The sequence below is a fragment of the Mirounga angustirostris genome, unplaced genomic scaffold, assembly GCF_029215605.1.
Source record: "Mirounga angustirostris isolate CCGP_5_RB_7025 unplaced genomic scaffold, mMirAng1.0.hap1 SCAF_16, whole genome shotgun sequence".
NCBI classification, from domain to species: Eukaryota; Metazoa; Chordata; class Mammalia; order Carnivora; family Phocidae; genus Mirounga; species Mirounga angustirostris.
The window spans coordinates 32,974,478-32,990,179 of NW_026991724.1; the positions used below are offsets into that span (position 1 = coordinate 32,974,478).

General features: G+C 41.7%; 1 protein-coding gene across 12 annotated transcripts in view; it reads right to left on the bottom strand.

The window, feature by feature from the left end:
• Positions 1-7,794: 7,794 nt before the first annotated feature.
• Positions 7,795-15,702, bottom strand: part of HEATR3 (HEAT repeat containing 3) — a 41,067-nt gene continuing 33,159 nt past the window's right edge. For 10 of the 12 annotated variants that reach the window (XM_045870019.3, XM_045870018.3, XM_045870017.3 and 7 more), the window contains 2 exons: positions 11,469-11,645; positions 7,795-8,618 (listed from right to left, as the gene is read on the bottom strand). In XM_045870019.3, the coding sequence (XP_045725975.1) occupies positions 8,496-8,618; positions 11,469-11,645 (300 nt within the window). In that variant the 3' untranslated portion in view covers positions 7,795-8,495. Of the gene's footprint in view, positions 8,619-8,898; positions 9,551-11,468; positions 11,646-12,421; positions 12,530-15,702 lie in introns of those variants that run through there. The other 2 variants (XM_064580982.1, XM_045870020.3) reach the window with 2 other exon arrangements.

The following is a 15,702-nucleotide window of genomic DNA, read 5'->3' on the forward strand; positions in this document are numbered from 1 at the left end:
GGTCCTAAAATTTCAAGTGAGATCCTTGGGTCACTCTTCTACTCACCCATAAGGCTAAAAGGACTGGACTCCAATATCATGGAAGCATGTAAAAGAAGGATCCTAGATCCTCGAGAGAGCCACCCAACTTGCATGGAACTGTGATGTGAGTGGGAAATAAATTTTTATTGTGTTAAGCCACGTGGTCATTCAGATTGTTTCAACATATAACATAAAGTACTATAACTGATACAGAGAGATCTGCTGTGAGGGCTTCTGGACAGGTATTCAGCTCCTAAAGAGACAGAAGAGGGGGGCACCTGGGTGGCTCTGTTGGCTAAGCGTCTGCCTTCAGCTCAGGTGATGATCCCAGGGTCCTGGGATCGAGCCCCATGTGGGGCTCCCTGCTCAGCAGGGAGTCTGCTTCTCCATCTCCCTCTGCCACTCCCCCCACCCCACTCGTGCTCTCCCTCTCTCAAGCAAATAATCTTTTTTTTTAAGATTTTTTAATTTATTTAACTGACAGAGAGAGACAGCGAGAGAGGGAACACAAGCAGGGGGAGTGGGAGAGGGAGAAGCAGGCTTCCCGCCAAGCAGGGAGCCCGATGCGGGGCTCGATCCCAGGACCCTGGGATCATGACCCAAGCCGAAGGCAGACGCTTAACCAACTGAGCCACCCAGGTACCCCGCGAATAATAAATCTTTTCAAAAAAAGAGACACACACACACAATGAGGAGAAAGTCCCCTTTCTGGCTCTGGACCCTAATGTCTCTAGACGTCTTCCAACCACAAAAGGGAGCTATAGCCCCTGTGCTGAAGAAGGCAAAGCAAAAATGTGGGAAGAGACTGAATATTTGATGATGCTAATGAGCTGCTGAATCAACCAGCCCTCTCATCGGATTTTATGTGAACTAGTAAGTTCATTACAGTCTAAGACAGTGGATCCCCATTTTCTGTTGTTTGCACTCAAAAACATCTTCTCTGATACTTAAATCAAAAACTCATCGGTTTTCCCCCAGCCTGCTCCTCCTCTGGTGTTTCCTATTTTGGTAAATGGTTAACACCATCCAACAAGTTATGTAAGCCAGAAACCTGACTCAACCCTGACGCTTCCCTCCATCTTACTGTTTTCCCCCTTGTGTCTAATCCATTACCACCTGCTGTTGTATCTTTCTACTTCATCAACACCACACTGATCGGAACCAACACCATCGATCTCCCAAACCACCCCAGTAACCTCCTGGCTGGTCCACCTGCTTCTCCTCTGGCTCACCTCTAATCTTTTCTTCACACCGCAGCCAGAGCAGAGGTTTCCAAAATTTTAGTCTGATCATATCATCCCTCCTCTCTATTGCTCTCTGTTAAAAAATATTTGAGGGACTTCATCTTCCCATTGCTTATAGGATAAAGATGTAACATCTTAAAAACCCTGGCGGTCAGGCCCCCACCTGTCTCACTGGTCACACCTTACAATGAACACCTACCACACGGGAGCTTCTACTGGCCCCTCATCCTTGTCTCACTCTCTCTGGCCCAGGGATCTTTGTATATGCTGTTTCCTCCCTCTGGAAACGATTCTCCCTGCTTCATCCCCCCGTTAACTGCTTCTATCACTTCTCCAGGAGGTCTTTCCTGGTCTCCAGTGTGGCCTCATAGCTTCACGTACCCTCTTTTTAGCACTTGTCACTTGTAATTTTACATAGATTCTATCTGTCTCCTACTAGCCCCTAAGCTCTATAAGACAAGGACTGTATTTGCTTACCTTGGTGTCCTCAATAGCTAGCAGAATGCCCAGCACACAGGAGCTTCAATAAATCTGATCAAGAATCAAGTGCTATATATGAAGAAAGGGTAAATATATGATACAAGATGCTCTTAAGTGTCTAGAACACTGACCCCTGATCTTGTCTAAATGGTTAGAGAAAGTTTCCCTGTGGGAATTACTGATTGAATTTTTTTTTTTAAAGATTTTATTTTTAAGTAATCTCTACACCCAACATGGGGTTCCAACCCACAACTCCAAGATCAAGAGTCTCATGCTCTACTGACTGAGCCAACCACATACCCCTGAACTGAGTTTTGAAGGATGACTCGGGAGTTAACTAGATGAAATAGGAAAAGAAGCCCAGCAATGGGTATGCACATGCATGTGATGCAAAGGAGCAGGGCACGCTCAAGCCACTGAATAAAGGGCAGAATGGGTGACGCTTACTGAGTGAGGCAGAGAACAGAGTGGGAGACCAGAGGGCCAAGCAGAACCAGACGACATAAGGAGTCGTGGGTTGGATAACCACATCATTTAATGTCAATACTGGAGCACTTGCTTTTTCAGCCTTTTACATATTAGTTTCCTACGTTTTCATTTTCATATCATTTCAAACAATGAGAAGTTACAAAAATAGTTCAGAGAAGTCCCATGTACCCTTTCCCAATTTACTACTTATTTACCTTTTGTCTTATTTGCTTTATTATTCTTTCTCTCTGTTTATATAAATTTTTTTTCCCCTGAATCATTGGAGAGAAAGTCAGAGACCTCCTGTCCCTTTACAAGGATATTCTCGTCCATAAATAGTGATCGAATCAGGGACTTGAACATTGATAAATCGCTGTTATCTAGTCCACTTTGCAAATTCACCTTGGTCAGTTGTCTGTTTTGTTCATTATAGCTGTTTCTATCCTGGTCCCACACCCAATCCCGGATCTCACACTATCCCATCAATTCATTTTGATATTCATCCAGGGTCGTCTTGGCAGTCAGACTCCTGTCGATAATTAGGCGGGGCCAACAGGCACAAATCTGGACTCTATCAGGCAAACCTAGCCCAGGGGTCATGCTACTTGCAGGATATGGTGAGGATTTTAAACTTTATAGCTTGTGGGTAATGGGAACCATTGAAGTGATTGAGCATAAAAGCAAGGAAGAAACTTGAGTAAGTTCATGTTTCAAAAAGACTACTTCCACTCCATTGTGAAGAAAAAATAACATGGGGGGCGCCTGGGTGGCTCAGTTGGTTAAGCAACTGCCTTGGGCTCAGGTCATGGTCCCAGGGTCCTGGGATCGAGCCCCGCAGCGGGCTCCCTGCTCGGCGGGAAGCCTGCTTCTCCCACTCCCCCTGCTTGTGTTCCCTCTCTCGCTGTATCTCTCACTGTCAAATAAATAAAATCTTTAAAAAAATAAATAAATAAAAAATAAAAAATAAATAAATATTTTATTTATTTGAGAGAGAGAGAGCGCACTAGTGGGGTGAGGGGCAGAGGGAGAAGCAGGCTCCCCACTGAGCAGGGAGCCTGACACGGGGCTCGATCCTGGGACTCTGGGATCATGACCCAAGCTAAAGGCAGACGCTTAACCGACTGAACCACCCAGGCGCCCGGAGCATGCAACTCTTGATCTTGGAATTCTAAGTTCAAGCCCCACATTGGGTGTAGAGACTATTTAAAATCTCAAAAAAAAAAAAAAAAAAAAAAATTATATACATATATGTATATATGTCCACCAATTATTTGATACCCCACCCTTCAAGAAGTGGAACTTAATCTTCCTCCATCTGAGTGTGCACTGGACTCAGTGACTTACAACAAATAAAATGTGGCAGAACTGATGGTGCGTCACTTCTGAAACTAGCTTTCTCCTCTCTCTCTCTCGGATACTGACTCTGGGGGCAGCCAGGTGCTATGTCATGATGACACGCACAGTGAGGAACAGAGGCCTCCTGCCAACAGCCATGTGAACGAGCCACCTTGGAAGAAGTCTTCCAGCCCCAGTCAAGACTTCAGTTGACTGCAACCGTGGCCAACATCTTTACTGCAACCTTGTAAGACCCTGAGGAAGAACCACCCAGTTAAGCTGCTCCTCAATTCCTGACCCAAAGAAACTGAGAGAAAATAAATTTTGTTATTTTAAACTACCAGTTTTGGGGTAATTTGTTACACAAAAGATAACAAATGCGGTGCATTTAGTTGAGGAGTCTATGATTCTCAGTAAAATTAATGACCTGAAAAGGGTAAGAATTACTACTGTAAAACAAGTACTGGATTTTTAAAAAACTTTGGTGCTCATCCTATAGCTTCTATGGGTCTATTTTTTATACAAGTTTGGGATTAGGTTCAACAAATGAGAAGATTCTATTCTCCAAACCACTGGAAGACTCCAAAGAACATTTAAAAATGCTGTAGGGGCGCCTGGGTGGCTCAGCCGGTTAAGCGTCTGACTCTTGGTTTCGGGCTCAGGTCATCTCAGGGTTGTGAGATGGAGCCCCACATCAGGTTCCACGCTCAGTGGGGAGTCTGCTGGAGACTCTCTCTCCCCCTTTCCTTTTGCCCTTCCCCCCACTCAAGCACTTTCTCTTGCTCTCTCTAAAATAAATAAATAAATCTTAAAAAAAAAAAAAAATGGAACCAGCTGAGAAAAGCAAACTTTACCTCAACCTATCAAACTAAGATCAAACAGAATATCCAGTAGAAATGAAGTACTTTTTCATTTTATAAGAAGAAACATCTACCGTTAAGACCTAACCATGATTCTGACATAACAATATATCCATAAATTACTGTTAAAGAAAAAAATCCAAGTTATAGAACATGATGTTCCCATTATAGATACAGTGTATTCATATATGTTTAGATGGGTAAGTCCAGAAAAACTTCTAGAAAGATATAGTATTAATCAGGGATTTTTCAGCTATAACCAGCAAAAACTCATCATGGCTATCAAAAAATAAAGTTTATTATAAAATTCTAGGGAGGGTCACAAAATTGAAGAGAGGGGAGGAGGATCAGGTTCTGCAAGTGGACAGGAAATGGCAGACAAAGGGCACCAGGGACCCAGGGCAGCCACAGGAATGGTCTAAGAAGAAGCTGCCCCCAAAATGAAGACACCATTTGGCCACAGGCCTCTTGATGCCACCACAAATATGCAAACTGACCCTTGACATGTGTTTGGTTCCACACCATTCTAAGTCCTTTGGCAGAATCATCCAAAAAACCAAGACTTTCTTTGGTAACAGACACTATTGGTATCATAGTCTACTTAGAAGACTTATTTCGAAGCTGTAAGAGATGATGACAGACATTCTTTCGGAGGAGACAGATTGTATGGATTAGATAGGTACGAGAAATCCATATTTTATAAAAATAAAATGGCAGAGAAAGGGAGTCTTCTGCCAAAAGTGGATATTTAAAATACTATAGAGCAATTTTACTATTGTTGCTGAAAAGAAAGAATTTCTGGATATTGTGAAGTGAGTTCTAAAACTGCTCATGTCCTACATATTGGTTAAATACAATCAAATACTGGTCCATGCAATTTTAAAAAGGCAGGAAGCAAGCCTACAACAGAACTGAGTGAACAGGACTGCTGAAGAGATAAGGACCCTTCCCTATCTTGACAACTCAAAGGTATTTCTTTGAAAGGCTAAATAAAAGCAAAAGATAAAATTGCAAATAAGGAAATGTAATTAAATGACTGATATTTCAAAATCAATTATATCATGGGGCGCCTGGGTGGCTCAGTCGTTAAGCGTCTGCCTTCAGCTCAGGTCATGATCCAGGGGTCCTGGGATCGAGCCCCGCATCGGGCTCCCTGCTCTGCAGGAAGCCTGCTTTTCCCTCTCCCACTCCCCCTGCTTGTGTTCCCTCTCTCACTGTATCTCTCTCTGTCAAATAAATAAATAAAATCTTTAAAAAAAAAAAAGTCAATTCTATCTTAAAATAAAATGAGTAGTCCCCTCCCCCCCAAAAAAGTTTAAAAAATGAGAAGTAAAGCAGTGATTTTTATTTCCTTGGGCAAATATGCCATGGTAGGTTGAATACTTAAAAATACCTCCTAAAACAAAGGATCTCACATGAGTTCATACTTCAACACTTAAAATAGAGCAGAGAGCCCAATGCGGGGCTCGATCCCAAGACCCTGGGATCAGGACCTGAGCTGAAGGCAGATGCTTAACCGACTGAGCCACCCAGGTGCCCCCAAATAAATACATTTTAAAGATTTTTTCCCTACATTCTTACAGGAAAAAAAGGTTCTATTATACGTGCCATGAATAATATTCGCGTGATCTACTGAGCTATTATGTAAACAGAGTCATAAAGTATATTTAATCTTTTCCTATCTTTCCCTGTTGTTTGAATAGCAAAATTAAATGTAGCAATATAAGCCAAACTATCAATGCCTCAAAGTCTAAAATTTCTGGATTTCTGGATAGCATATTTTCTTCTTCTTCTTTTTTTTTTTTAAGGGAGTAGGCAGGGGGAGGGGCAGAGGTAGAGGGAGAAAGAGAATCTTAAGCAGGCTCCATCCCAGTGCAGATCACGATCACGATGCAGGGCCTGATCCCACAACTCTTGAGATCACAACCTAAGTCAAAATCAAGAGTTGGATGTTTAACTAACTGAGCCACCCAGGCGCCCCTGGATGGCACATTTTCAATGTAAGAATTCACCTTCTACTATTCTATAGGACGATTCTGAATTCAACAACTGCTTTAGAGGCTGCTTAATGAAACAGAAACTCGCTAACATTTATTCATTCAACAAATATTGTATCAAGAGCCTACTAGCCCTGTGCTAAAACCGGAAATTTTATTCTTCTTGAAAACAATTCTATTCTCTAAAAATCTGAAGCAGGGAGAACTCTGAAACTTTTCTTCATTGGAAGAATCCTTCTCTCAAAACCACAACGGGATACCACTTCGCACCTAGCAAGAAACACTATTATCAAAAAGACAAGAGATAACAAGTGTTGGCGAGGATGTGGAGAAAAGAAAACCCTTCAGCACTGTTGGTGGGAATGTAAGTTGGTGCAGCCAGTGATGAAAACAATATGGACATTCCTCAAAAATTAAAAATAGAACTACCACATGACCCAGCAATTCTGCTTCTGCGTATATATCCAAAGGAAACTAAAACACTACCTCAAAAATATACCTGCACCCCTCATGTTCATCGCAGCATTTATGACAGCCAAGACACAGAAACCACCTAAGTGCCCATCAATGGATGAATAAAGAGTAAACAGTGTCTGTACACACACACACAATGGAACACTATTCAGCAACAAAGAGACAGAAGGAAATCCTGCTATTTGCGACAATATGTACAGACCTTGAGGACATTATGCTAAGTGAAGTAAGTTAGAGAAAATCAAATTGTGTATGATCTCACATATACAGGGAATCAACAACAACAACAAAAAAACCAAGCTCATAGACACAAAGAACATACTGGTGGTTGCCTGAGGTGCATGTCGGGGGTGGGTGGGGGAGAAGGCAATATGGGGGAAAGGAGACGAAAGACACAAACTTTCAGTTATAAGAAGTAAGAGATGTAATATACAGCATGGTGAAGACAGCAATACTGTATTGTATATTTGAAAGTTACTTAAGAGAGTCAATCTTGAAAGTTCTCATCACAAGAAAAAAAACACTTAACTGTGTGAGGTGATGGATGTTAACTAGACGAGAAAGGTCTGGGTATTGGGCCATTTAACAGGACAACTGGGATCAACTGTGGGAAGATTTGAAAATCTTCATTGACAACTCTTCCGATCAAGCAAATGCATGGACAATGGAGCTGGTCCAGGCTCCCCACGCCCCCCTCCCACCCGCCTCTCAGACAATGAGGTACTGAAACTCCCCCACCCCTCGCTCCAGCTGTCACCCTATTAATGCAAGGACATTGAGAGTAATGCTGGAGATTCTTGCTGTCAGTCTTGTTTTTAGTATCTCCCATATAGTCAAAGCTATATCCGTTACCAAGTGAAAAACCCAGAACAGGGCTATCTGGGATTTTTAAAAAGACTTTGTAAGACACAAAGCTTGCAATTAAAAAGTTATTTATTAAAAAATATTTCCTTCTAATTCTGATTCCACATCAAATTAAACATGGAGTGCTGTTACAAAGCAGTAAGTGATCAGCTCCGTTTGTACGGAGGCTGACAATGACCTCACGAATTCCTCAGAATATTCTACTAAATAGTGGAATACAAACTCAACTCATTCACTTCTGCACAAAGGGGAAATGTAATTGGTATACTTCATACCAAAAAACTTTAATAAAGCTTGTTTTCATATTTCAGTTTAGAGATTTAGCTAATATAAAATGATGCTTGCTAGCTTTGGCAGCACGTATAAAATGATACTTGCTTAAAAGAGCATCCAAGCAATGCTTTGGATTTTCCTTTCCTGCAAAATTCAAGGAAAACATGATTGTTTGGGAGGTTCTTTGCTGCTCACGAAGAACCACCTGAGATTCCTTTCTGTTTCTACTCTTCCACTCTTCATGTTTCCAGTGATTAAAACATGCTGGAAACATAATTTAGAGAATACTAGAAATGCCACAGAGATCCCACGGCTTAAAAGAGTTTCTGAGAGGTTTTGAAGTTTTTATAAACTTCAAATGAATGTACAGGATACGGGGATTTAAAAAATGACTTTTAGAAACACATACACTCCAAGGAAATACTTTAGTACTCTTTAGCATTGAACACTTGGGGCGAGAACTGGTCTCTCTCAATGGTTCAAGTAGTCAGTCTTTTCTCAACAGTTTCTTGATAAGCGACAAACCTTCTCAAATTCATCTTCACATTGTCGAGAACACACAGCTGATCTGGACTGTATTTACCTCTCCCTTCTTTTCGTATCTGCCAAAAAATCATACGTGATTTGGTATACATTACTAATTCCTTTAGATAAGAAAGCATTTGATTTGGGGCGTATTCTTTTCAGAACAAAGAGCTGCCAGAATTTGGTGAAAGATTTTCGCTTTCCAAGGTAAAAGAATACAGAGTGTGAGCCCTAAAGATAAATTAAGATTATGCACCTTTTAAAAATGATCGTTCCAAGAACGGCTGAATTGTAGACTTTAAAACAGTAAGTTTTACGCTATGTGAACTAGACTTCACCTCTAGTCTAGAGCAGCAGTTCTCAGATTTTAGCAACAGTATCATCTCTGGAAAGCTTGTTAAAAAACAGGGCCCACCCACCATTTCTGATTTTCAGTAGGTCTGGAGTTGGGCCTGGGCATTTGCATTTGTAACAAGTTACCAGGTGATCCTGATGCTGCTGATCACAGGGCATTCCTGAGAGCCAGTGCCCTGGAGAAGTTCTTCAGTAAAATGCATTGTATCATATTGAAATACAACTTGGGGCTAAAAATATACCTGACAGTCTCTAATGCAATTGTGGCTTCATTCACAGAAGAACATACGAAAAACTACAAGCTGCCATTCTGGCTAACAAAGAAATTTCATTAGGGCTTTAGACCTTTGAGAAAAGAAAAACACTTAGTGAAACATCATTACCATAGCAATGCATAGTAAGTAGGCAAATCAATCAGAACAGCCCTCCCAGTGGTTAGGGGTTGTTTTGCTGGTTCATAGTTTACATAACTCCTCTCCGAACACTTGCTTCTGCAGGCTGAATTCTCAACTATATCTGCTTTCCCTGCAGCTGCAGAGAAATAGGGCATATTTTCTCCTTACCGTGCAGACTCCTTTTTCAGATGTTCCAAGGGCCTGCCTGCACCCTTTAAGAACACTGTGGATACCCACCACGTACTGGTATGGAAATATCTCTAGGAGATAGTGTTAAGAGAAAACACACTAAGTACAGGATTGTGAATATATTAGGCTACCTTTTGGATAACAAAGGGGGGAAATACTAATGCACGTCTGTCTTTACGTGGAGAAACGTCACTCAATTTGGTTACCAAGGAGACAGAAAATAAAGGGAATAAAACCTCTCACTTCTTAAAGAACAGACAAACATGGATGAACAGAGAGTCAAAAGGCACAAACTTCCAGTTATAAGCTAAATAGGTCATGGGAATGTAATGTTCAGCATGGTGACTCTGATTGTATATTTGGAAATTACTACGAGTGTAGAGCTTAAAAGTTCTCATCACAAGAAAAAAAATTTCCAACTCTGTGTGGTAATGGATTTAACTAAACTTACTGTAGTAATTATTTCCCAATAGGTACATGTATCAAATCACTATGAACCACTAAAACTAATATAATGTAATATGTCAACTGTATCTCAATTAAAAAAAAAAAGCAAAAAAAAAAAAAACCTACAGGCTTGAACAAAGCGTAATTAAGGGTAAACTGTTCAATTGTTTACCCTAGACTTAAGTTACCTATTGGTGAATCTTAACTCAATAAAGATTAGCCACTATGATTACATTTTTTAAATATAAGACGCCCAAACATGAAAACATTAAAAACAAACCAATACTGATGTCCTTAAACCAACACTGACTTTAGATGTAACTACGACATGGAATGTTTATGGTTTGTGTTGCTAGTTTTCTAAAGAAAATTATTTCGTCCTTAAAAAAAACTTCAGAAAATTTAAGTTACTAGACATACAATCATATTCTCCTAAAAAATTATCACAGAGTTCTCTCCTTGAGAAATCAATTCTGCATTAGAAGCTTGTTAGATAAAAGAAATACATATTGGGGGCGCCTGGGTGGCTCAGTCAGCTAAGCTTCCAACTCTTGGTTTCAGCTCAGGGTTTTGAGATTGAGGCCCGTGTCCAGCTCCGCACTCAGCAGAGTCGGCTTGTCCCTCTCCCTCTGCTCCTCCCCCCGCTCTCTCTCTCTCTCTCAAATAAAACAAAAACAAAAACAAAATATACATATTGGAAAACAACAGAAGTAAGCTAAGTTTTCATCCAAACCTCTATTTTCTTGGCAAAGATTTAAAAACAAATGTTTAATTTGAAATCTAAAAGCAAAAAATACAAACATTTTTATTTCTCAAAATGACATAATTTAGAAATGGAAATTTTGTTTGTTGGTTTGTTTTTTAAGTAAACTCTATGCCCAACATGGGGCTTAAACTCATGACCCGGAGATCAAGAGTCATATTCTCCACTGACTGAGCCAGCTGGGCGCCCCTAGAAATAGAGATTTAGATAATTGGAGAATGGTAAACTTATAGACATAGGATTCAAGGCTGTTTCTAAAATTCCTGGTGCCTTCCCCTGGCCACCAAGTTACTGAAAATTACTTTTTGACTCAAAGTTAGCTTTGATGATTCTGGTGAAACAAAAAAATAAATAAAAGGGTAAATGAAGGGAGCTACATTCTCCGACAGAGACCAGCCTGGAGTTTGCCCTTTTTTTCAGAGCACCAAAGGGAAATATTCATAACACTGAAATCAAGCTGTAATGTATTAGCTGTAACGACATAAAATAAATTCACAACGTATACGAAAGTGCTTTGTAGGCCACAGACTGCGGTGCTTCTCCACAAGCACTGTGAGCATTACTGAACTCTTCTAGAAAGGGGACCGTGCCCACACCATTCTGGCCCAAGTCACAGTGATTCAACAGAAAGGCCTTAGCTCTGACTCAGCCAACAAGCATTCTTCAGTTCTGGGGATGAAGCGCTCTATGAATCACAGAGATTGCATGGAAGAAACTACAGGCCCCCCTTCTCGGAGGATGGTGAGACCTAAGCATTTACGCACAAAACAGCTACATACCTTCATTTTGAAGACTGGCTGGAATTCCTTCAGAGCAGGTAACAATTTAATCTGAACTGAGGCCCTTTCAGCTTCTTTACCATCTGCAAAAACATCGAAGAGAGCATCCAAGGCTTCTCCTGCCACCACAAGGGAGGGATCTTTGGTGGCAACTTCAAGCAGAAAGCACCCAATGGTCTGGAGACAACAAGGCACACTGTTATGTCCAATAGTCTAACATCAGTTTCCAAAATAAGTACTAACTTTAAATGTGGCAACAATTCACACATGGTATTTTAAAATTTAGAAATGCCAGAGACAAATTAAAACTCTGAAAGAACTAGGGGCGCCTGGGTGGCTCAGTCGTTAAACGTCTGCCTTCGGCTCAGGTCGTGATCCCAGGGTCCTGGGACTGAGCCCCGCATCGGGCTCCCTGCTTAGCGGGAAGCCTGCTTCTCCTTTTCCCACTCCCCCTGCTCGTGCTCTTTCTCTTGCTGTGTCTCTCTGTCAAATAAATAAATGAAATCTTAAAAAAAAAAAAAAAAAAAAAACTTTGAAAGAACTAAAGATTAAAGACTTCACATATATTTATAAATACACCAAGTATAATATCAACAAGATAAATTAATTATATTAGAGTTTATATTCCTAAATAAAATCAATTAAAATTCATAAATGATATATGAAAGATTGGTTTTGGAAATTAAAATTTCCCCTCTATCTCCCTCAAAAGGCTTTCCCTGTGGTGTCAAAATACAGATGTATATCTGCAACAAAAAAAATATGCTTTTAAAATTATATGAAAAAATAAAATTATATGAAAAACACTCTAGGACAATTAAAAAAACAAAGAGCACTTAATCTCTTTCTGATTCCCTGTGATGATCTTTAACACCCATCCACCCTGTGATGATTAGCTAGCTAATGAACAGGCCATTCCCAATCTGTGAGGAACTGTTCAAGAGTGAACTTACTTTGTTTTGGCTGTCCTGCTCCACCCTTTATGTCTTAAGGGTGATGTGCACATCTGGTATTATCGGTGGGAGAGTGGAAATGCTAAGAACAGCGAGTCCAAACTCCAGCTGTGACATAAATAACAGGCTGACCCTTAGAAAGTCCATTACCCGCTCTGGACCTCTATTTTCTTATCTGAATTTAAGTACTCTAGATAACATCTAGGATAGTATTTAGAGTTAATAACTTATAATAAAATACGAAGCACATACTGTCACCTATGAACTAGTCTTATTAAAAAAATTAACCTGAATCTGAATCTGATCCAGCCTTTAGATCTAACCTCCAGTTTGCAGAAAATACAGAGGATAAAGGAACAAGCTTAACACCACAAGGAAGCAATCAGACAAATCCAGAGGGTTGGATACTGTGAGACAACCACCCCCAGGAGTTGAGGAAAAAACAGTTGGTAGCAGAGGTGCCCAGCTGGCTCAGTCGGTGGAGCACGTGATTCCTGATCTCAGAGTCATGAGTTCAAGCCCCATGCTGGGCATAGAGCTAGGAAGGAAGGAAGGAAGGAAGGCAGGCAGGCAGGAAGGCAGGCAGGAAGGCAGGAAGGCAGGGAGGCAGGCAGGTAGGCAGGCAGGGAGGGAGGGAGGGAGGGAGGGAGGGAGGGAGGGAAAAAAAAAACAGGTGGTGGGAGGTAGTGCTAGGGAGAGAAGTTTCTAGATTGAGAAAAGCTTAGACGATCCAAAACCAAACATAACATGTAGACTTGACTTAGATGCTCGTTTAAACAAACGATCTGTAAATAGATGTTTTTGGAACAACTGGAAACACTTGAGGATGGGCCATGCAGAAGACATATTAAACAATGAGGGGGCACCTGGGTGGCTCAGCCAGTTAAGCGTCTGCCTTTGGCTCAGGTCTTGATCCCAGGGTCCTGGGATGGGGCCCTGTGTCAGGGTCCCTGCTCAGTGGGGAGTCTGCTTCTCTCTCTCCCTCTGCTCCTCTCCACCCAGTCCTCCCCTCCCCCCAACCCACAGCTTGTGCTCTCTCTCAAATAAATAAATAAAATCTTTAAAAAAAAAAAAAAATGGGGTGCCTGGCTGGCTCAGTCAGTTGAGCGTCTGCCTTCAGCTCAGGTCACGATCCCAGGGTCCTGGGATCGAGTTCTGCATCGGGCTCCCTGCTCAGTGGGGAGTCTGCTTCTCCCTCTGCCTGCTGTTCCCCCTGCTTGAGTGCTTGCGTTCTCTCTCGCTCTCTCACAAATAAATCTTTTTTAAAAAATTAAAAATTAAAATTAAAAAAAAAAGACATTAACAATGATGATTGATTGTATAAGGGTGATAATAGTGGTTATGTAAGAAACTGTCCTTGTTTTTTTTTTAAAGATTTATTTATTTATTTGAGAAACAGAGTGGGGGGAGAGGGGCAGAGGGAGAGCAAGAAGTAGACTCCCCACTGAGCAGGGAGACTGACAAGGGGCTCAATCGCAGGACCCTGAGACCATGACCTGAGCCAAAATTAAGAATCTTGACACTTAACCGACTGAGCTGCCTAGGTACCCCAAAACTGTCCCTATTTTTAAGACATGCATACTGAATCAACAGGGCAAAATACTATGCTGTCTTTAATACTGAGCTTTAACTTTAACATACTTTAACATACCCAGCAAAGAAACTGTGTGAAGTGCATATGATAGAATATTAATGATTGTTAAATATGCTTAACTAGTATACAAAATTCATTGTACTTTCTACTTTGCTTGGAAATGTGACTAAATAAAAACATTTTAGGGGCACCTGGGTGGCTCAGTCGGTTAAGCGTCTGCCTTCAGCTCAGGTTATGATCCTAGGGTCCTGAGACTGAGCTCCACGTTGGGCTCCCCGCTCGGTGGGGAGTCTGCTTCTCCCTCTCCCTCTGCCTCTCAACCTGCTTCTGCTCTCTTTCTGTCTCTCTCTCAAATGAATAAATAAAATCTTTACAAAAAACAAAACAAAAAAACATTTTTTTTTTTTTTTTTTTTAAAAGGTCGGTTCTCCATGGAAATAGCCATTTGATTTTTTTTTTTTTTAAGATTTTATTTATTTATTTGAGACAGAGAGAATGAAAGAGAGAGAGAGCACATGAGAGGGGGGAGGGTCAGAGGCAGAAGCAGGCTCCCTGCCGAGCAGGGAGCCCGATGCGGGACTCGATCCCGGGACTCCAGGATCATGACCTGAGCCGAAGGCAGTCGCTCAACCAACTGAGCCACCCAGGCGCCCCAACAAAAAAACATTTTAAAAATCACATGCTATGCCCGAGAAAAACTTGCGGCTCCTAAGTGGATCTTGGAAATTATAGTCTTAAGGGGCAGGAAGGGATTTAACATGCACATGCTCATCTGTATATGTGTACACAGACAGCAACACGGCGATATTCTCTCTCACTTATGTGTCTTTTCTTATCAAAAATTCCTAGAGTAATAGAGAAGAAAGGAGTCACAGTGGCTGTCTCTCTAGAGTCAAAGTGGGGGGCTGGAAAGCTAGCAATGGAGATGAGTCTTTCATTATATATTCTTGTCTACTTTTGTGAATGTTTTGTTACATGCAGGTATCATCTTTTTAAAATAAGGTTCTTAAGATTTTTTTTTTTTTTTTTTTTTGATGGAGAGAGAGACAGGAGACGGGGAACACAAGCAGTGGGAGTGGGAGAGGGAGAAGCAGGCTTCCCGCCGGGCAGGGAGCCCGATGTGGGGCTCGATCCCAGGACCCTGGGACCATGACCCGAGCCGAAGGCAGACACTTAATGACTGAGCCACCCAGGCACCCCTAAAATAAGGTTCTTAAAAAACATCAATCATTGGGGCCCCTGGGTGGCCCAGTCTGGCTAAGCATCCAATTCTTTTTTTTTTTTTTTTTTTAGAGAGACACAACAGGGGAGGGGTAGAAAGAGACAGGGAGAGAGAAGCAGACTCTTCGCTGAGCCCAACAGGGCTCGATCTCATCATCCTGAGATCACGACCTGAGCTGAAATCAAGAGTTGGCTGCTTAACGGACTGAGCCACCCAGGTGCCCCAAGTGTTCAACTCTTGATCTCGGTTCTAGTCTTAACCTCAGGGTCGTGAGTTCAAGCCCCATGTCGGGCTCCACACTGGGCATGGAGCCTACTTTAAAAAAAAAAAAAAAAGGGCGCCTGGGTGGCTCAGTTGGTTAAGTGACTGCCTTCGGCTCAGGTCATGATCCTGGAGTCCCTGGATCGAGTCCCGCATCGGGCTCCCTGCTCGGCAGGGAGTCTGCTTCGCCCTCTGACCCTATCC